This window comes from Astatotilapia calliptera, chromosome 1 (genome assembly GCF_964374335.1).
Source record: "Astatotilapia calliptera chromosome 1, fAstCal68.1, whole genome shotgun sequence".
NCBI classification, from domain to species: Eukaryota; Metazoa; Chordata; class Actinopteri; order Cichliformes; family Cichlidae; genus Astatotilapia; species Astatotilapia calliptera.
In genome coordinates, this window is record NC_137422.1 from 11,238,238 (window position 1) to 11,260,245 (window position 22,008).

Sequence of the window (22,008 nt, forward strand, 5' to 3'; positions counted from 1 at the left end):
TTGAAATATGTTCAGGGGTGGAGCCTTATCATATGTGTTCACTTTGGTCAAGGTCAGAAAATGTATGACAAAATGAGAGGCAATAAGATTTTCATGGCGAGTCATCGAAATTCGCCATGGCGCCACGGCCTCACCGTATTGTGAAAACTCAAAAGCTCCGCAATTTAACATGGCACAAGGGTGTAGTTGACACTGACCAAATTTGAAGCTTATACGACCAAATCCCAAGGAGGAGTTCGTTAAAGTTCGAGGCATGGAAATGGCAAAATTAGAGCCAAAATGTCACCTTCTCTTCCAAATGGCGGACTTCCTGTTGGGTTTGCGTCAATGGGCCCACTGACTTTTTTGTTCGTCTTGGCATGATACACATGTGTGCCAAATTTCATACATGTAGCTCAAACGATGTGGTCGTAGGGCTGCATTTAACAAGGCATAGGTGGCGCTGTAGAGCCATTTCCCAGTGCTCATATGTAAAACCATTAAAATACAAAATTTTTCACCAGACCTGGCATGTGTGCAAAATTTCATGAGTTTTTGAGCATGTTTAGGCCCTCAAAAAGGCCCTTGTTTCGCCTGAATAATAATAATAATAATAATAATAATAATAATAATTAAAGCTGCAAGCAGCGTTATGAGGGCCCTCGCACCCCCGGCACGTCGAGCCACTGCCAACACCTCAAACCGGCACGTCCGATGTGATGTCACATTGATGGATTTCATGCTTTTAATCACCAGCTAACATTTCATCTTATTCAACCAGGATTATAGTCATGCCACTAGGTGGCACTCTAACCATTATTGACAAATAGCATAACAAACATTTCCAAGCTCGAGTCTCATCACACCTGCGACCTTTGGGAGAGATTGGACATTGTGTTTTTTAGTGACAGCAGATTACTGCTTTTTGCGAGTGATTGAAACTCTACGTGCCGCCATGACCACCCCGTTTCCCTGAACGGAAAAAGCTTCGCAATTTAACATCACAAAGGTCTTTAGATTCCACACACTGGAGAATGCTTCAATATGATGAAATCCCTTGGAGGAGTTCGTCAAAGTATGAAGCCTGAAAAGATGGGAAAATGTCATCAAAATTACACATTAATTTTAAAATGGCTGACTTCCTGTTGGATTTGGGATATTGCACCAAGAGACTTTTTTGTACATCTTAATATCTTCCATGAGCTTACCAAGTGTCAGACTCATAGATGAAACACAGAGCAGGGGCTGATGTTTTGAAATATTGTAGGGGGCGCTGTGGAGCCATTTTGCGCTATTCAAGGAAAATGGTTACATAACAACAATGCCTTCATCCATTTGGAGGTGTGTGCCAAATTTCAAGCCTCTATAAACTTTCCAAGCCCCTCAAAAGCCACTTCATCTTTCATGATGAACCGCGTTGCCACCAGGGTGCGCCGTTCAGTTTAAAGTCACAATTTTTGCACTGAAGCATCACGAGGGACTGATGGTGATATTCACCGCTTTTGAGGTGGCCACGATCAACCTGTGAAAATCAGTACAACAAAGTTAAAGCCATGACATTTCCTGTTGCCACTAGGTGGCGCTGTCCGTATTTCCGACAATGGGCACATCAATCTGTTCAGGGCGGGTCTGACATCATGCCTGTAAAGTCTGGTACTGATCAGACTGGATTTCATTGAGTTATACTAATTTGTTTCTTCATGGCGTGACATCAAAGTTCGCCATGCTGCTGGGGTCACACCCTTTCGCGAAAACTCACAGTTTTCACTGTAACCCAAGACCAACTCCTTAAGGCTTTCCTGGAGAAATTTGAGGCTGCAGATGTCACCCATTACTATACTGTACCCCAAAGTGTAAAACATGACATTTCCTGTTCCCACTAGGTGGCGCTGTCCTTGAGGTCAAATATGGCAGTTGAAATATGTTTAGGGGTGGAGCCTTATCATATGTGTTCACTTTGGTCAAGGTCAGAAAATGTATGACAAAATGAGAGGCAATAAGATTTTCATGGCGAGTCATCGAAATTCGCCATGGCGCCACGGCCTCATAGTATTGTGAAAACTCAAAAGCTCCGCAATTTAACATGGCACAAGGGTGTAGTTGACACTGTCCAAATTTGAAGGTTATGAAATGAAACCCCAAGGAGGAGTTCGCAAAAGTTCGAGGCATGGAAATGGCAAAATTAGAGCAGAAATGTCACCTTCTCTTCCAAATGGCGGACTTCCTGTTGGGTTTGCGTCAATGGGCCCACAGACTTTTTTGTTCGTCTTGGCATGAGACACATGTGTGCCAAATTTCATACATGTAGCTCAAACCATGTGGTCGTAGGGCTGCATTTAACAAGGCATAGGTGGCGCTGTAGAGCCATTTCCCAGTGCTCATATGTAAAACCATTAAAATACAAAATTTTTCACCAGACCTGGCATGTGTGCAAAATTTCATGAGTTTTTGAGCATGTTTAGGCCCTCAAAAAGGCCCTTGTTTGGGGTGAATAATAATAATAATAATTAAAGCTGCAAGCAGCGTTATGAGGGCCCTCGCACCCCCGGCACGTCGAGCCACTGCCAACACCTCAAAACGGCACGTCCGATGTGATGTCACATTGATGGATTTCATGCTTTTAATCACCAGCTAACATTTCATCTTATTCAACCAGGATTATAGTCATGCCACTAGGTGGCGCTCTAACCATTATTGACAAATAGCATAACAAACATTTCCAAGCTCGAGTCTCATCACACCTGCGACCTTTGGGAGAGATTGGACATTGTGTTTTTTAGTGACAGCAGATTACTGCTTTTTGCGAGTGATTGAAACTCTACGTGCCGCCATGACCACCCCGTTTCCCTGAACGGAAAAAGCTTCGCAATTTAACATCACAAAGGTCTTTAGATTCTACACACTGAAGAATGCTTCAATATGATGAAATCCCTTGGAGGAGTTCGTCAAAGTATGAAGCCTGAAAACAGGGGAAAATGTCATCAAAATTACACATTAATTTTAAAATGGCTGACTTCCTGTTGGATTTGGGATATTGCTCCAAGAGACTTTTTTGTACATCTTGATATCTTACACAAGCTTACCAAGTGTCAGACTCATAGATGAAACACAGAGCAGGGGCTGATGTTTTGAAATATTGTAGGGGGCGCTGTGGAGCCATTTTGCGCTATTCAAGGAAAATGGTTACATAACAACAATGCTTTCATCCATTTGGAGGTGTGTGCCAAATTTCAAGCCTCTATAAACTTTCCAAGCCCCTCAAAAGCCACTTCATCTTTCATGATGAACTGCGTTGCCACCAGGGTGCGCCGTTCAGTTTAAAGTCACAATTTTTGCACTGAAGCATCACGAGGGACTGATGGTGATATTCACCGCTTTTGAGGTGGCCACGATCAACCTGTGAAAATCAGTACAACAAAGTTAAAGCCATGACATTTCCTGTTGCCACTAGGTGGCGCTGTCCGTATTTCCGACAATGGGCATATCAATTTGTTCAGGGCGGGTCTGACATCATGCCTGTAAAGTCTGGTACTGATCAGACTGGATTTCATTGAGTTATACTAATTTGTTTCTTCATGGCGTGACATCAAAGTTCGCCATGCTGCTGGGGTCACACCCTTTCGTGAAAAGTCACAGTTTTCACTGTAACCCAAGACCAACTCCTTAAGGCTTTCCTGGAGAAATTTGAGGCTGCAGATGTCACCCATCACTATACTGTACCCCAAAGTGTAAAACATGACATTTCCTGTTCCCACTAGGTGGCGCTGTCCCTGGTGTCAAATATGGCAGTTGAAATATGTTCAGGGGTAGAGCCTTATCATATGTGTTCACTTTGGTCAAGGTCAGAAAATGTATGACAAAATGAGAGGCAATAAGATTTTCATGGCGAGTCATCGAAATTCGCCATGGCGCCACGGCCTCATAGTATTGTGAAAACTCAAAAGCTCCGCAATTTAACATGGCACAAGGGTGTAGTTGACACTGTCCAAATTTGAAGGTTATGAAATGAAACCCCAAGGAGGAGTTCGCAAAAGTTCGAGGCATGGAAATGGCAAAATTAGAGCCAAAATGTCACCTTCTCTTCCAAATGGCGGACTTCCTGTTGGGTTTGCGTCAATGGGCCCACAGACTTTTTTGTTCGTCTTGGCATGATACACATGTGTGCCAAATTTCATACATGTAGCTCAAACGATGTGGTCGTAGGGCTGCATTTAACAAGGCATAGGTGGCGCTCTAGAGCCATTTCCTAGTGCTCATATGTAAAACCATTAAAATACAAAATTTTTCACCAGACCTGGCATGTGTGCAAAATTTCATGAGTTTTTGAGCATGTTTAGGCCCTCAAAAAGGCCCTTGTTTGGGGTGAATAATAATAATAATAATAATAATAATAATAATAAGAAACGGAGCAGATACAATAGGGCCTTCGCACTCTCAGTGCTCGGGCCCTAATAATAATAATAAGAAACGGAGCAGATACAATAGGGCCTTCGCACTGTCAGTGCTCGGGCCCTAATAATAATAAACGGAGCAATTACAATAGGGCCTTCGCACTATCAGTGCTCGGGCCCTAATTAAAGCTGCAAGCAGCGTTATGAGGGCCCTCGCACCCCATCGCGTCGAGCCACGCCCAACACCTAAAACCAGCACGTCCGATCGATGTCACATTGATGGAATTCATGCATTTAACCACCAGCTAACATTTCAACTCATTCATTCATGATTAGCTAGTCGTTCCACTAGGTGGCGCTCTAACCATTATGTACAAATGGCATAACAAACATTTCCGAACTCGAGTCTCATTATGCCTGCGACCTTTGGGTGAGATTGGACATTGTGTTTTTGAGTAACAGCAGATTACTGCGTTTTGGCGAGTGATTGAGAGTCTACGTGCCGCCATAACCACCCCGTTTCCCTGAACGTAAAAAGCTTCGCAATTTAACAACACAAAGGTCTTTGGATTCCACACACTGAAGAATAGTGCAATCTGATGAAATCCCTTGGAGGAGTTCGTCAAAGAACGGTGCCTGAAAAGAGGGGAAAATGTTGCCAAAATTGCACATTAATTTTAAAATGGCTGACTTCCTGTTGGATTTGGGATATTGCTCCAAGAGACTTTTTTGTACATCTTGATATCTCCTATAAGCTTACCAGGTTTCAGACTCATACATAAAACACAGAGCAGGGGCTGTGATTTTGAAATTTTGTAGGGGGCGCTGTGGAGCCATTTTGGGATATTCAATGAAAATGATCACATAACAACAAAGCCTTAACCACATTGGAGGTGTGTGCCAAATTTCAAGCCTCTATAAACTTGCCAAGACCCTCAAAAGCCACTTCATCTTTCATGTTGAACAGCGTTGCCACCAGGGTGCGCCGTTCAGTTTAAAGTCACAATTTTTGCACTGAAGCATCACGAGGGACTGATGGTGATATTCACCGCTTTTGAGGTGGCCACGATGAACCTGTGAAAATCAGTACAACAAAATTAAAGCCATGACATTTCCTGTTGCCACTAGGTGGCGCTGTCCGTATTTCTGACAATGGGCACAACAATCTGTTCAGGGCGGGTCTGACATCATGCCTGTAAAGTCTGGTACTGATCAGACTGGATTTCATTGAGTTATACTAATTTCTTTCTTCATGGCGTGACATCAAAGTTCGCCATGCTGCTGGGGTCACACCCTTTTGCGAAAAGTCACAGTTTTCACTGTAACCCAAGACCAACTCCTTAAGGCTTTCCTGGAGAAATTTGAGGCTGCAGATGTCACCCATCACAATACTGTACCCCAAAGTGTAAAACATAACATTTCCTGTTCCCACTAGGTGGCGCTGTCCCTGATGTAAAATATGGCAGTTGTAATATGTTCAGGGGTGGAGCCTTATCATATGTGTTCACTTTGGTCAAGGTCAGAAAATCTATGACAGAATGAGAGGCAATAAGATTTTCATGGCGAGTCATCGAAATTCGCCGTGGCGCCACGGCCTCATGGTATTGTGAAAACTCAAAAGCTCCGCAATTTAACATGGCATAAGGGTGTAGTTGGCACTGACCAAATATGAAGGTTATGAAATCAAACCCCAAGGAGGAGTTCGTTAAAGTTCGAGGCATGGAAACGGTAAAATCAGAGCCAAAATGTCACATTCAATCCAAAATGGCGGACTTCCTGTTGGGTTTAGGACATTGCCATAATAGACTTTTTTGTTCGACTCTGAACGTTATATAGGTGTACCGACTTTCAAACATGTAGGTGATACCCATACCGGGGGCTCGCATTTTTCATTTTTCTAGGTGGCGCTACTGAGCTAATTTTCCCTGGCCATGTCTGAGAACATTAAAATACGTAAATTTTCACCAGACCTGACGCGTGTGCAAAATTTCATGAGTTTTCGAGCATGTTTAGGTCCTCAAAAGGCCGATTCATTTGCCGAAATAATAATAATAATAATAATAATAAACGGAGCAATTACAATAGGGCCTTCGCACTGTCAGTGCTCGGGCCCTAATAAGAAACGGAGCAGATACAATAGGGCCTTCGCACTCTCGGTGCTCGGGCCCTAATAATAATAATAATAAGAAACGGAGCAGATACAATAGGGCCTTCGCACTCTCGGTGCTCGGGCCCTAATAATAATAATAATAATAATAATAAGAAACGGAGCAGATACAATAGGGCCTTCGCACTCTCGGTGCTCGGGCCCTAATAATAATAATAATTAAAGCTGCAAGCAGCGTTATGAGGGCCCTCGCACCCCCGGCACGTCGAGCCACTGCCAACACCTCAAACCGGCACGTCCGAAACACCTCAAACCGGCACGTCCGATGTGATGTCACATTGATGGATTTCATGCTTTTAATCACCAGCTAACATTTCATCTTATTCAACCAGGATTATAGTCATGCCACTAGGTGGCGCTCTAACCATTATTGACAAATAGCATAACAAACATTTCCAAGCTCGAGTCTCATCACACCTGCGACCTTTGGGAGAGATTGGACATTGTGTTTTTTAGTGACAGCAGATTACTGCTTTTTGCGAGTGATTGAAACTCTACGTGCCGCCATGACCACCCCGTTTCCCTGAACGGAAAAAGCTTCGCAATTTAACATTACAAAGGTCTTTAGATTCTACACACTGAAGAATGCTTCAATATGATGAAATCCCTTGGAGGAGTTCGTCAAAGTATGAGGCCTGAAAAGGGGGGAAAATGTCATCAAAATTACACATTAATTTTAAAATGGCTGACTTCCTGTTGGATTTGGGATATTGCTCCAAGAGACTTTTTTGTACATCTTGATATCTTACACAAGCTTACCAAGTGTCAGACTCATAGATGAAACACAGAGCAGGGGCTGATGTTTTGAAATATTGTAGGGGGCGCTGTGGAGCCATTTTGCGCTATTCAAGGAAAATGGTTACATAACAACAATGCCTTCATCCATTTGGAGGTGTGTGCCAAATTTCAAGCCTCTATAAACTTTCCAAGCCCCTCAAAAGCCACTTCATCTTTCATGATGAACAGCGTTGCCACCAGGGTGCGCCGTTCAGTTTAAAGTCACAATTTTTGCACTGAAGCATCACGAGGGACTGATGGTGATATTCACCGCTTTTGAGGTGGCCACGATCAACCTGTGAAAATCAGTACAACAAAGTTAAAGCCATGACATTTCCTGTTGCCACTAGGTGGCGCTGTCCGTATTTCCGACAATGGGCATATCAATCTGTTCAGGGTGGGTCTGACATCATGCCTGTAAAGTCTGGTACTGATCAGACTGGATTTCATTGAGTTATACTAATTTGTTTCTTCATGGCGTGACATCAAAGTTCGCCATGCCGCTGGTGTCACACCCTTTTGCGAAAAGTCACAGTTTTCACTGTAACCCAAGACCAACTCCTTAAGGCTTTCCTGGAGAAATTTGAGGCTGCAGATGTCACCCATCACAATACTGTACCCCAAAGTGTAAAACATGACATTTCCTGTTCCCACTAGGTGGCGCTGTCCCTGGTGTCAAATATGGCAGTTGAAATATGTTCAGGGGTGGAGCCTTATCATATGTGTTCACTTTGGTCAAGGTCAGAAAATGTATGACAAAATGAGAGGCAATAAGATTTTCATGGCGAGTCATCGAAATTCGCCGTGGCGCCACGGCCTCATGGTATTGTGAAAACTCAAAAGCTCCGCAATTTAACATGGCACAAGGGTGTAGTTGACACTGACCAAATTTGAAGGTTATGAAATGAAACCCCAAGGAGGAGTTCGCAAAAGTTCGAGGCATGGAAATGGCAAAATTTGAGCCAAAATGTCACCTTCTCTTCCAAATGGCGGACTTCCTGTTGGGTTTGCGTCAATGGGCCCACAGACTTTTTTGTTCGTCTTGGCATGATACATATGTGTGCCAAATTTCATACATGTAGCTCAAACGATGTGGTCGTAGGGCTGCATTTAACAAGGCATAGGTGGCGCTCTAGAGCCATTTCCCAGTGCTCATATGTAAAACCATTAAAATACAAAATTTTTCACCAGACCTGGCATGTGTGCAAAATTTCATGAGTTTTTGAGCATGTTTAGGCCCTCAAAAAGGCCCTTGTTTCGCCTGAATAATAATAATAATAATAATAATAATAATAATAATAATAATAATAATAAGAAACGGAGCAGATACAATAGGGCCTTCGCACTCTCAGTGCTCGGGCCCTAATAATAAGAAACGGAGCAGATACAATAGGGCCTTCGCACTCTCGGTGCTCGGGCCCTAATAAGAAACGGAGCAGATACAATAGGGCCTTCGCACTGTCAGTGCTCGGGCCCTAATAATAATAATAATAATAATAAGAAACGGAGCAGATACAATAGGGCCTTCGCACTCTCGGTGCTCGGGCCCTAAATATTACCATTCTGTAGAATATTCTTATATTTCACTTTTACCTGTTCCCATGTTCTAGTGGGTCCTGTTGTGGCTCTAATGTGACAGAGGATAAAATATAACATATTATAATATAATGTAATATAATATTGGATAATATAGTGTAATATAATAAATCTACCCTACCGCCTACTGGTGTTGGCCAGAGGGGCCGATGGCGCGATATGGCAGCCTGGCTTCTGTCAGTCTGCCCCAGGGCAGCTGTGGCTACAACTGTAGCTGCCTCCCCCAGTGTGTGAATGTGAGAGTGACTGAATAGTGGCATTGTACAGCGCTTTGGGTGCCTTGAAAAGCGCTATATCAATCCACTCCATTATTATTGTTATTATTAAATTACTTACGAGTTTAATTTGTCAGCAACTTCCTGCCAGCCCTCGATCCTTGCTTTTGCAGCCTTTGCAGTGTTCCCTTGCGTTCTGATTAAACTCTGAAACTCCTGAAATCCCTCACTCAAGAGTTCTTGCTCTGCTGCCGAAAAATACCGAGCCGAGCGCGCTCCGTCGACATTTTCGCCGACCAATCAGAGGGTTGCCGATCAATGTTTCTACTATCGATGCGTAGCCCCTTTTACGACACCCAGTGATGTCACATTACTGCGTCCAGCTGTAGTAATCGTCAACAGCAGGTGTGTTCGGGGAACCGGATTAGCGAGCTCACGGTTAGCGCGATGATTTGATCTTGGATGTGTCATTTGATCTTGGATGTAGTAAGCGACGTACGAAGAACGGGCCCCTGGTCTTGAAGTAAGGGCTACCAGATCATCTATGGTTTAGAGAGAACTTAAAGAAGAATAGCACCGATCCAAAATAAATAAATAAATAAATGACATTTCCTGATCATGTTTGACTCAAATGAGACCATCCATTAAAGGGTGGTGGAGGGGGACGACGCCTCGGACAGGTTGCCAATTTGTCACTGGGCTAATAGCTGATTTTGACTTCTGCATTGAAACATCACTGTAGGTATGTCATAACCACAAACACCTCTGAAACTCTACACTATCACCCATGGCATAACCCGACATGACATGCACCTCTCTGGAAATGTAACTACACGTCACATCAATGGAGCAACCAGTGTAATCGGCCTTTTCTGTACTTTCGATCCCTCCTGTGCATTTCTGGCTACATTTTCTCTGCAGTTCTTCAGTTTATCAGTGACAGAACCATCACCACCTCACCTAATAATCACAGCATTATTTATAATGACTTTATAGATTTGTTTCTATCAAGGCTGCCATCGCATATAAGACACCTGGACATAATTACAAGGTGGTTAACACCCGCAGGTATGAATGCTGGTAACAGCCTCGGCCACATGTGTACGTTACATCACAGACTCTACAAGGATTCAACTGTAACACACACACCCAGACAACTCTTCACATTTACACTTACAGCCAATTTATAACTACTATTTATGCTAGCATGGGTGTTTTTGGACTGTGGCAAGGCAGCCATGTGGGCAAGAAGGCCACATAAGCACAGAGGGAACATGCAAGCTTCACATAGAAATGTGCAGTTGACTTATGCACATGAACTCTTGACTTCAAACAAGTGGATTGTGTTGGACTCTGTTGTGTATATAAAATGTTTATGTTTGTTTAGTGTAACACTGAGGGCCGTGGGAGCGCTGCAATTTAAAATTCCTGTGTATAATCTGTACATATGGTTTTTGAAGATAAAGCTAACTTTGACTTTAGTGCCATTTTTTGCAACACATTCAACTTGCTATACATAAATATAACTTCTATATCCTAAATTTTAATCATATGTTTGCAATAAGTCCAGAGAGACTAAATAAATTGCTTAAAAGTGCAACAGACCACCAAAAAGCTTAAAATGTTTTTTTAAACACATTATTCATAACTTCATTTTGAGGTACTCTTGCTATAACCTGCAGCAAAAATGAAAATAAATGTATATTGTGGCCAATATGCAAAACGTATGCATGCACATCAACACAGACCATTTCCAAAAGTGCATTCAAACTTCTAAGGCACAAAAGTCAAACATGACTTTTTAATAACACAAGTGAAGCTGTGATAAGCCTTGGAGAGGGAAAAAAGGGGGGGAGGAATTACATCTTTTTGTTTTCGCAGTTATTGGCACTCATGAAAACATTTAACAGTTTATGATGAAAACGTGGTGATATATATTGCGACACAGGAAGCGCTGTGAACAGCTGATCATATTGATAAAACACCTGCATCAGCATTATAATGTTTTTGTTGTTGCACATGCTTTTCACGTGATTGACATTAGCAGAAGGAAACAGCGGTCTGGAACACGCTGAAGGCACGATATAAGCACAACTCCTGGAGTTTTATATGCAAAAAAAATAATGCTCTAACTTATTTGGTTGCATTTCTACCAGCATTTAAAAATGGATATGTAAAGCTGGAAGCACAGGCAATCCTGCTGGTGATAAAGAATAGGAAGGGTCATTTTCACACAGACTTCTTTTTGCAACCAAAGGTGCCACCACCTGTATGCCATTCGACAGGAAGCAGTTTTCCCTTATATACAGTCTATACTTCCAACATTTGTATTTGGTGAGAAATATAATAGCTTACCTGGACTTGGGGCTGCTCGATTATGGCAAAAATTATAATCACGATTATTTTCACTGAAATTGAGATCTCGATTATTTGACGATATTTATTTAACCCTTTAAGATCTACCATAGCACCAAGTCCGCCAGAGCTTATATTATTTTTTTTTTTACATGCTGTAGTGCCATTTCAAGTGAGCATTTCAAGTTGCTATACATCAATACAACTGTTATAGCCCATATTTTAATAATATGCATGCATTAAGTCCATAGTAATTACATTAATTGCAAAAAAGTGCAATAAACTACAAAAAAATTGAAAATCGCTTTTGTTTGGTTTTTTTTTACATATATTTCTACTTGGGGAAATTTAAGAGGCTTATCCCTCAAAACTTTAAATACAAAAAAGTTGCAAAAAATAGTTTCCCACCACAGGAAATTTATTTTGAGTGTCTTCATAGTTTTATTTTGGAGATACAGCAATTTCTATATACTGCAGGAAAAACAAACATATGATGAAAATTTGCAAAGAAAACAGCATATCCATCAAAATTGTAAAAATTTCCAGCAGTGCAATTCGAGTTCTAAGCATCCCAGAAACTATTCAGAAAAGTATAGTCAAACATGACCTATAAAAACACCAGTATATGCTTTTAAGGCCTACAAGTAAAAAACTACATTTCCTGCGAAAATGACGTCACTTCCGGTTTCGGACAGGAAATGGCAGACATGCGATAGTTCGCTCTGACGTCTGTTTCAATGTGGGAAGTGTTATGAACAGCTGATCAGATCGGCAAAGCCTGTTTCTGGAATAGGGCTTTGGAGCGTGATGTCACGGGGGTGGGCGTGGAAAGGATTTTGGCCCGATCCGCCATTTTGGGGGTCTAAGTAAGGAGCGAAAGCATAGCCATGGTTCGTACTTGCTGTGTGCTCGGCTGCAATGTTCGATCTTACGACCGGCACGGGAATAAGTTTGGATTGTCTTTTTATGCTTTCCCAACCTGGAAGCAACATGAAGGAGCTCATGTATCGGATATTACCAAACGAAGGCGTCTAGCCTCGATAGCAGCCGTGAGACGAGCTGATATCAAGTTCTGTTACGTCTCCAGATATCAGCTGGTGTGCTCAAGACATTTTCATTCCGGTAAGTTCTAAATATGTTCACATCACACTTTATAGCTGAATAATATTATCGTTGGTGGTCTCGGAAGTTATAGAAATTGCGATCAAACATCGAATGGAGTGACTTTGCAGACATATGTGCTATGTAAAGATTCGCAGGAGGAGACAGGGAGGACACAAATTGGCGTTAATAATTTGCCCAATTATCAATGTGTTAATTTGCATCTACTTTACAATTATGGGCACATAATTGGGCATAATGGGGCAGGGATAGCTCAGTAGGTAGAGTGGTTGCCCCATGATCGGAAGGTCGGGGGTTCGATTCCCCTTAACAGCTACCCTGAGGTACCCCTGAGCAAGGTACCGTCCCTACACACTGCTCCCCGGGCGCCCAATGGCTGCCCACTGCTTCACTGAGTGAATGGGTTAAATGCAGAGAGCAATTTCCCCACGGGGCTCAATAAAGTACAATAATGTACACACTTTCTTCTCATAATATGATAACGATATTTTAGCAGTTTAATGATAAATGTATAACATTAATTATGGTGGGGGGTGGAAAATGGCTATTTCACTCGATGCACTCCAGCTGACTTACGTTGGTATGAATGATGACGTACTCAGAGTTTGGCGGCTTGAAAATAGCCAAATCTTGCACCCAGCCATTTGTAAATTGGATATGCGCCTCCAGTGACTTGTAATTACGAAACTGGTTCGCAGTGTAAGCGCTTACTCCACAAACAAGATAGGTGAAGATATCGGGGTAGGACAGTGGCGGCAAGTCGTCTGGGTCTTTACTCCACTGCCGTATTTCATATGGGTCCAGATTTGCGATGCACTCTATTTTTTTCAAATACCGCTGCTTCGCGCATATGCAAAACAAATTATTGCGCTAGCTTACGCGGTTCTGGTTCTACAGGGATTTAAAGGGTTAACAATAACAATGTATTGAATAATGACTTTAAAAAATAATATAAAATAGTGTGCAAATACTGATAACAGTGCAAATGTTTGCAATATAAAAAATAAATGAAAAATGTAAACCTCTATGTTTAGTGAACTTTGCAGTGTTGCTCTGTGGTGCAGCTACGACACTGTAGCAAAGTTTACACACTATGTCTACTTGATCCACGTCTGACTCCGCGAACCCACAATGTTTCCACACCACTGAAGTTTTTTTTTACCTCTCTTTTCAACCACCGGCAGTCACTCTCCTCTCCGAATAACTTCTGCTTAGCTTTCCGAGCTTCCCTTGGGTCCTCTTAATTGTTGTGACGCGTGTTCAAAATGCAGAGAGGTGCGCTCGATTTGCCACACGGAGCAGCGCGAGAGTAAAGCACGAGGGAGGGGCTAATAATCGGCTCAGTCATTTTTAATGATCGTTGAAAGCCCAGATTGTAATCGTGATTAAAATTCGATTAATTGAGCAGCCCTACCTGGACTCGGGCTCTGACCACATCCATTGGATTGGTGACAGTAGAGGCAGTAGCAGCAGCTAGTGGTCCAGCCATGGCTTGTAAGATCAGATGAGGACAGTCGCTGGGAGCCAGTTTAGAGAGTTGCTCTGCAGAACATTACACATGCAGATATGGTATTAATCACATGTTGAGGCCATGAAGCAATCATTCACACTACAAATTTACTAAAATAATGAAGACACAAAAGATAAGACAGACTTACAGCCTCAAAGTCAAGAAACTGCACTATAGCTTCCACTTACCAGCATAAAAGTGATAGAAAGGCCACCACACAGCACTGTTCGGTATATAGGTGAGTAAAGAAGCCACATATCCCCTGTAGAAACCCCTAAACCCATCAGCAGCAAAAATCTGGGCAATAATGTTCCTGGTTTGGCCAAACACTTTCTTTGGCTTTCCAGTCTCAGTGTTTGAGTCAAGCCGAAAGCGTGTGAGGTGCTGCCCTTGGCCCTGCATCATCAGCTGCTGAGATATGACGTCAATGGGAACAGTGATGCTCTGAGCGACCAGGGAGGCCGAGCCCCCCGCCACCAGTGACTTGACGGTGTTGTCCTCTGAATACTGCGAAACGTACTTCCTCACCAGCTCATAGGTGGTTATGTACGCTTGGCCTGAGATGAGGGTGAAGGTGTTGACCATGAAGCCACGATACAGGCCTCGTACGCCCTCCACCCGCAGGATCTTGAAGAAGGCATCGAAGGTGCCGCCATAGAGTGACTTGCCCTTCTGCACTTGTAGTCGAGTCCGGATCAGAGTGGCCGGGTAGACTGTGGCCCGGATTGTCATAGTCATGAACAACCCGAAGGAGTAGAACTTCTTTTTGTCGAGGTCCTCCCATTCGATGATCTGGATGTTCCTTTTCTGCTGCATCCTGACAGCTGTAGGTGCCCCCTCATCAGACGGATTCTTGTCTAACACACGGAGGGGGAAAAAAAAGGAAAGAAAACAGAACTGTCTTTAAAGTGGCAGCTAAAAGAAACTGTGTGGGGGGTTTTTTTATATTCAAAATGAAAAACTGGCAAACATTTTGTGTTCTGAAACTCTTTTAGACACTGTATTCTGGAGATGAAGGGCAAGTGCAGAAACTTCATGAAAATCCTCCTGGATGCAATAATAACCTCTCCAATTTAGGCGATCTTGTACCATTTTGTCATTCCTAATATTACCTAAATATATTACGAAATGCCTGTAATACAAAACTGGTTGTTACTTCTCCTTGAGCAGTAATGTTTAACTTACATCCAGTTATCTACGAATGAGTTCAAGGGTCATGCTGACACTAGCAAATCAAAGCTAAAAGGCTGTTTCTAAAGAAATAAGTGTCTTAAGTAAAAACTGTACTATCATGCTCTTACAAATGTCTGATTATATATGTACACATTATAGGAGAATGTAGCTGACCCCGGTATCAGAGGACACCGCGTTTCTGAGTAAACGTGGAGTCAACTGAAGCGCCAGTGTTTCAGCTGAAAACAACACGTAAACCTAATATAGCAACTAACACACTGAGCAAGCCAAGAGCTTCACAAAACGTGCCAGTTGCCACCTACTGGTTTAGCGTTGTTAGCTAACATATTTTAGCTTAAGCCGCGCTAGCCCCGGGGTAAACGATGTTAGCATTGGTTGAACGTTAACTAGCTTCGTGACTACTTACCTATTCGGACATGTGTTTATTTCAGAGTCATCTGCTTAGTGTAAGTCGAGCATGAAACATCGCGTCAACAAACGACTGGGAATGTGTAACTAAAGCTAGCGTGGGTGAAAGACAAGAAAACACGGAGTTGGCTAACTTCCAAGCTAGTCGGCTAACTCTCCGAGATCTTCCTGCTCCCATTCAAACGCCATGCTGTTCAAACAGCCAATCACATGCAAAGTGTCTTCTTCGCTTTCTTTTACTTTACGCTTCCGGATATTTCAGCTGTCTCGTTACTGTCGCGCACCACCAGGGCTGGAGTAGTAAATGTATTTCAGCAAGTTCAAGAGGCAAGAAAGGGCAACTTACCCGAATTTTGTTTTGAATATATACTTTATCAGGGCCCAGTTTCTGATATTAGTTTAAGTAGCGTTTATTATAGTGAACGCGACTTGGTTTAATTTCAAATTCAAATTCAAATTTATTGACCATTTATTGACCATAATTTATTGACCATCCATGGTATAAAATATGTTCCTAAGGATATTATAATCTTGGTGTTCCATTGATTTTTACCAAATTAATAAAAGCAAATATTTACAATCTAAAGAAAGAAAGAAGGAAAGAAAGAAAGAAAAGGGGAAAAAAGTATAACTGAAAACAGAAGAATAGTTCAACTCAATGACAACAATGACCCACAACATGTAAAAACATACCTAATGACCTTATGACTCTAAACTGTGTCATGTGCCATGGCTCAGACGTCATTTAGTATTTTTGCTTCTGCACAAGACAGTGACTATTTGTGAGAAAAACATGGCAGCAAAAGTGAAAGGGTATGTTTACAAGATTGCTGCAAAACAGTGTTGCTGACAATAAAGAGATGGAGGTGGCAAAGTTTACGTTTTTCACTGGGAGTGACCAGAATGGACAGGATTAGAAATGAGTACACTAGACGGTCAGCTCAGGTTGAGGACAAAGTTAGAGAGGCAAGGCTGAGATGGCCTGGATATGTGCAGAGGAGTGACAGTGGGTGTATTGGACTAGGAATGTTAAAAATAGAGCTGCCAGGCAGGAAAAACAGAGAAATTCCTCACAGGAGGACATACAACCCATATGCAAAGGGTTGGTGTGACAGAGGAGGCAGTTTATCCGCTGTGTCTACCCCTAGAGGGAGCAGATGAAAGAAGGAGGAGGATGTACTTTTGCTTCAGTAAAGTTGTCATTTTTAAAAGTGCCATTAGGGGGTGTTCAAGTACATCACTAACCAGCAGTCAGTGAGCTGTGCACTGTGTTACAGACTGATCGGTCCTCCCACTGAGAGGTGGCGCTGCTGAGCGGCTACTTCACTGACGCGGTACGCCGGTGTTTGTGAGGAAACGCCAAACTGAAAGTAGTGGACCTCTCATCCTGGGCAGAAGTACGCCAACTTAGACTCGTTCATCCGAGGTAAATAATACACAATTACTATATAGTCACTACAGTACTTGTTATTCTAGCATAATTTTACATCTTTACTTCCTTTTGTCGTGGAGCAGCTTGGCGACTTCGTTTGTTATGAACTAGCTCGTTAGCATGCTAGCTAGCATGCTGAGATATTGCAGATTCATTCTGCTGCACCAGTTAGCCGACTAGCTGCCATGGGCTTATTAAAGCACGCGTTGTTTTTGTAAACCAGCCTCAGAAACTTTTAGCACCTATTTTGGTTTCTGACTTTAGCTAAATATATGTTCACTTTCTTTATCCCTGAATTCAGATACGTCTTGTGTCAATTTTAAAAAGGCATCGTTGTGTGGGTCTTGTCTTCTGCAGCTTACGCCTGTCTGTAACTGCTGCTCTTTTTACCTTTTCCAGGATATTGCCAGCGACTTGAGAAAATGGTACGTAGCTGTTATACTTTTTAAAAATCTCAAAATGTTGTTTGTTTATTTTTTTTAACTAGTATAGGCATTCATTTTGTGTTGTTGTTATTTTTTAGTCTCGCAGATATGATTCCCGGACAACCATATTTTCTCCAGAGGGTATGTTTTATTTCTTATCTAAGACTTTGTAACCAAATACTGGTCAAAATAATCCAACACAAGAGGCCCAATACTATCATTCTATTATTACATTATTACAATATTACAATCTTCTGAGTTTTTGTTATTTTTATCCCTCTATGAACTTCAAAGAAAATACAAACTATCCAAATACACCAACTCATGACTAGTACTTAAAGCAGGAACATGTGGTTTAATGAGCCTAGTACAACCCCCAAGAAATAAACACTCTGGGTCAACGCATGAATAATTTGAGTTTAGTATTTTACTTCAGGGGCTACCTGTGAGCTCGTATCCATGGTGAAACTGTTGTAAAAGTATTTGTCTTTAGTATTTTATATAGCCACTGTTTTCCAAAAACTGGTCTTAAAGGGGTTTGTTTTTTCAGTATTGTTCACCTAAAAACCCGACTGTAATTTACAGGACGCCTGTATCAGGTGGAGTACGCAATGGAAGCAATCGGTCACGCTGGAACGTGTCTGGGTATCCTAGCAAATGACGGGGTGCTGTTGGCAGCAGAGAGACGCAACATCCACAAACTGCTTGATGAGGTTTTCTTCTCTGAGAAGATCTACAAACTCAATGAGTAAGTGAGCTTCACTGGATTCTTACCTTCAAAATGTAGTCATTCATTTTGTTTTTTGGTTAACATTGCGTTTGTGGTCACATTTTCAGAGACATGGCCTGCAGCGTTGCTGGGATCACATCAGATGCTAATGTACTGACAAATGAGCTGCGGCTAATTGCACAGAGGTGAGTTTCAGAAGGAGACACATTTATGGCTGTAATTAGAAACAAAGGGATGATGGTGAATGCAGGCTGATATAACCACCACCAGCAGTTGTTTTCATAGCCATAAATAAAGAAAAGCCTAAATATGTGTAGACTGGTGCACTTTCAAAACGAATCTTATTACTTGAGTTATTTTATCACAAAATGTGTTAAATAGTTGGTGATCTGAAGTTTGAGATTACAGCCTTAAACATGTGTCTGTAGTTTCTAACCATTTCTCTCATTTACACCAACCACTAACCAGTTTGAATTCTTCTTAGGTATTTATTGCAGTACCAGGAGCCAATACCCTGTGAGCAGCTGGTCACAGCTCTGTGTGACATTAAGCAAGCTTACACACAGTTCGGAGGTAAGATGCACTGTCTGTTTTAATGCTCACAGCCTTTTACATTGCTCACCATGGCAAATCTCCTCAACTTATTGTCAGTCCTTACTTTTAAAGTGTTTTAAATGGGGATGTGCTTGACTGGTCAACTAGACATTTAAACACTGCTGCCCTTGCTCTTTAACACCAGAAACACTAGTTAGTTAAACATCCATTCATCTGCTTATCCTTTTCAGGGTTGCGGGGGGTGCTGGAGCCTATCCCAGCTGTCATAGGGCGAGAGGCGGGCTAACACACAGAAACAGAAAATCATTCGCACTCACATTCACAACTATGGGCAATTTAGATTAATCAGTTAACCTATCCCCAATAAGTGCATGTCTTTGGATTGTGGGAGGAAGCCGGAGTACCTGGAGGGAACCCACGCAAACATGGGGAGAACATGCAAACTCCATACAGAAAGACCCCAGTTTAATGGTGGAGTTGAACTCAGGACCTTCTTGCTGTGCGGCAGCAGTGCTAACCACCATGCCACCGGTTAAACATAATATTCTTATTTTATTATTGTACAACTGTAGTTGCCGGTTCAAAGTCATTACTGTGCCAGCAACTGCTAACCATGGCTATAGCCCCTGAAAGACAGCTGCACCACCCTCGCTCTGTCTGTCTATGAAGGGAAGTTTTGAATGGGAAAGAGGTGGGAGTAAAAAGAGGACAGCCATGCTAACCCGTGTAATGCTGCAGTACTTTGATTTTTAGAAAGAATTAGCAGGTGTATGTCAGCTGTGTATGGAAACAGCAACCAAAGCCAGGTGTAACCACAATCCACAGCAAGGTGTGGAGGCTAGCATGTTGCTGTTGCTGCTAGCACTGCTAAGCTTAGCAAGATTCTTCAAACTAATCTGACACTTTGTGTTTTTGCAGTGTTATACATCCATGATACAAAGTGAGACACATAACAGCAACATTTAAAACATGATTTGATTAACAAGAAACGTGATTAACAGTTTCTTCTAGCTACTAAAATACACCAAATATTTATCTACGTCCATTAACGTGCATGCAGTTTTCAGTGTTTTCTCAGTGTGTTTTGTATTCGAGACTAGTCAACTAGTGAGATTTTTTTTTCTGTCATTTAAGTGACTAGTAAATTTGTTGCCAGGAACATCTGTAGCTTTAAATGTCTCTTCATAACACTGACTTTTATACTTTTTTTGTCAAACCTGATATCAGTGAAGCTCTCCTCTCTGCTTAAAACACAAAAGATGTATTTTAGCATTTTCTAATAGCTGTGTGGTTTGTCTTGACAGGTAAGAGGCCATTTGGTGTTTCTCTCCTCTACATGGGCTGGGATAAGCATTACGGCTTCCAGTTGTACCAAAGCGACCCCAGTGGCAACTATGGAGGCTGGAAGGCAACCTGCATTGGAAACAACAGCGCTGTAAGCCTGAAAATACTCTGATAATGAAAATCTGTGAAATGATCTCATTACATACACCAGGTAGTGGGAAGCAAACCAGATTGTAGTCTTAAATCTCAGAAGCTCGTGATAATCCTTTATTTACCTTCGTTTCTTTGATTTTTATTTTATTTCTTTATTTTTTTTGTCTTGGGTTTGGTTAAACCCATATAGTAATGGATATTCTAAATGTTTTTGTTTTTTCTAGTGAAATTCTAGAGGCCTAAGTGACACATGTATACACATATTTTTTTTAATACACTGTTCTTGTGGCGTTTGACACGTTCACTTCTTTTGCTTCAGGCTGCCGTATCCATGCTGAAGCAGGACTACAAAGAGGGAGAGATGACTCTGTCCTCTGCTCTGGCTTTGGCTGTCAAAGTCCTCAACAAAACAATGGATGTCAGCAAGCTGTCGGCAGAGAAAGGTGAGGCGCAAAAGGACTTTCTTACTGTTATTTCCATTTACTATCAGTAGACCAAAATTGGGTCCTGCCTTGTTGCCAATAGTATACGATAATAAAACCCTGTTTCGCACCGACTGTTTCAGTGGAGATTGCCACCCTGACACGGGAAGATGGGAAGACGAAAATAAAAGTGCTGAAACAGAAAGAAGTGGAGGAACTCATCAAGCGCCACGAGGCCGAAGAGGCGAAGGCTGAGAAAGACAAAAAGGAGAAGGAGCAGAAGGAAAAGGACAAATGAGCAAAATAATAACTTTCTTTTCACCCGTGTCACCAAAACCTGTTTTGTTTTGTCTTTTACATTAAACATTTGGAAACTGATAGAAATGTTGGTTTATTTGTACATGTCATACACGTGATCCGTGTTTTATTTACACAATAAAACACGCTTTAGAGCAATATCAATGTAATAAGCAGTATGCTGAATTTTGAAGTTAATTAAAGGCCACCTGTATGGCTGTGTTGTCATAAGCTCCCTTTGTTTTTTGCCACTTGATGGAGCCATCGGTCTTGTGGATGAACACTTTTTATTCAACATAAGAGAAGCTAAGAAAACACTACTACTTTTGGTAGTATCGCAATTAATTGTGAAACTGTCACTTCAAAAATAAAAAAATCCAGCATGTTGAAGCACGCATCTAGTCACCAAAATCGAGATCACAGTTTGACTATTAATTCAAAGAAATAGAAGTTGTTATGTGCTCTGTTTTCCCAGAGAGGCAGATAAATATTTACCACATGTCTTGCATAACCTTCTCTTCCATGACACTGAGCGTTAAAAATAAAGTTTCCTCTGTTTACTGTTGGCCCATTGAGCCTCGCATCCTTCAGCCAGCTCCATCTCACTTCCTCTGTAATGTGATCTGCTTACCACTTGATGGCGAATGTGTTCACCTTTCAAATATACTCCAGCCAATGTCCTGGTCTGTGTTAGGGAACACATGTGCACTTAATTCTTCTCATAGAGTCGTAGCATGGCTCTATCATTTTTATCTCAAAACACTGCTCAGTTTGCACCATAAACTATGAAAAATAACCACCACAATTTGGTTAACAGTCATCAGTCAGCGAACAAGACGTGCTGAATACAGAGCAGTGGAGCCAGACTCACAGATGTAAAAGTTTAAAATAAATCACACATAATCCTAAGTGATCGGGCAATAGTTGTCATTATGCCATCAATTTTGTGTACACAAACACTCAGATATGTTGGATAGCATGGTATAAAGAGCAGGT

General features: G+C 41.9%; 2 protein-coding genes across 3 annotated transcripts in view; one reads left to right on the plus strand and one right to left on the minus strand.

Annotated features, from left to right (window-relative positions):
* slc25a44b (solute carrier family 25 member 44b) overlaps positions 1 to 15,918 on the minus strand; it is a 47,800-nt gene extending 31,882 nt beyond the window's left edge. Inside the window, exons 1-3 of the mRNA XM_026162229.2 lie at positions 15,713 to 15,918; positions 14,301 to 14,969; positions 14,017 to 14,144 (exon numbers count right to left, since the gene is read on the minus strand). Of these exons, the coding sequence (XP_026018014.1) occupies positions 14,017 to 14,144; positions 14,301 to 14,928 (756 nt within the window). The 5' untranslated portion in view covers positions 14,929 to 14,969; positions 15,713 to 15,918. The remainder of the gene's footprint in view (positions 1 to 14,016; positions 14,145 to 14,300; positions 14,970 to 15,712) is intronic.
* Positions 15,919 to 16,830: 912 nt separating this feature from the next.
* Positions 16,831 to 21,243, plus strand: psma4 (proteasome 20S subunit alpha 4). 2 transcript variants are annotated; one of them, XM_026162241.2, is made up of 9 exons: positions 16,831 to 17,140; positions 17,546 to 17,571; positions 17,670 to 17,712; positions 18,157 to 18,319; positions 18,409 to 18,486; positions 18,786 to 18,874; positions 20,161 to 20,291; positions 20,613 to 20,736; positions 20,859 to 21,243. In XM_026162241.2, exons 2-9 carry the CDS (start codon positions 17,569 to 17,571, stop codon positions 21,011 to 21,013), a joined length of 786 nt encoding a protein of 261 aa, XP_026018026.1. In that variant the 5' UTR covers positions 16,831 to 17,140; positions 17,546 to 17,568; the 3' UTR covers positions 21,014 to 21,243. The 2 variants fall into 2 exon arrangements, with proteins under 2 accessions (XP_026018026.1, XP_026018034.1); XM_026162249.2 differs by having other exon boundaries at positions 17,044 to 17,140; positions 17,504 to 17,571.
* The last annotated feature ends 765 nt before the right edge of the window (positions 21,244 to 22,008 follow it).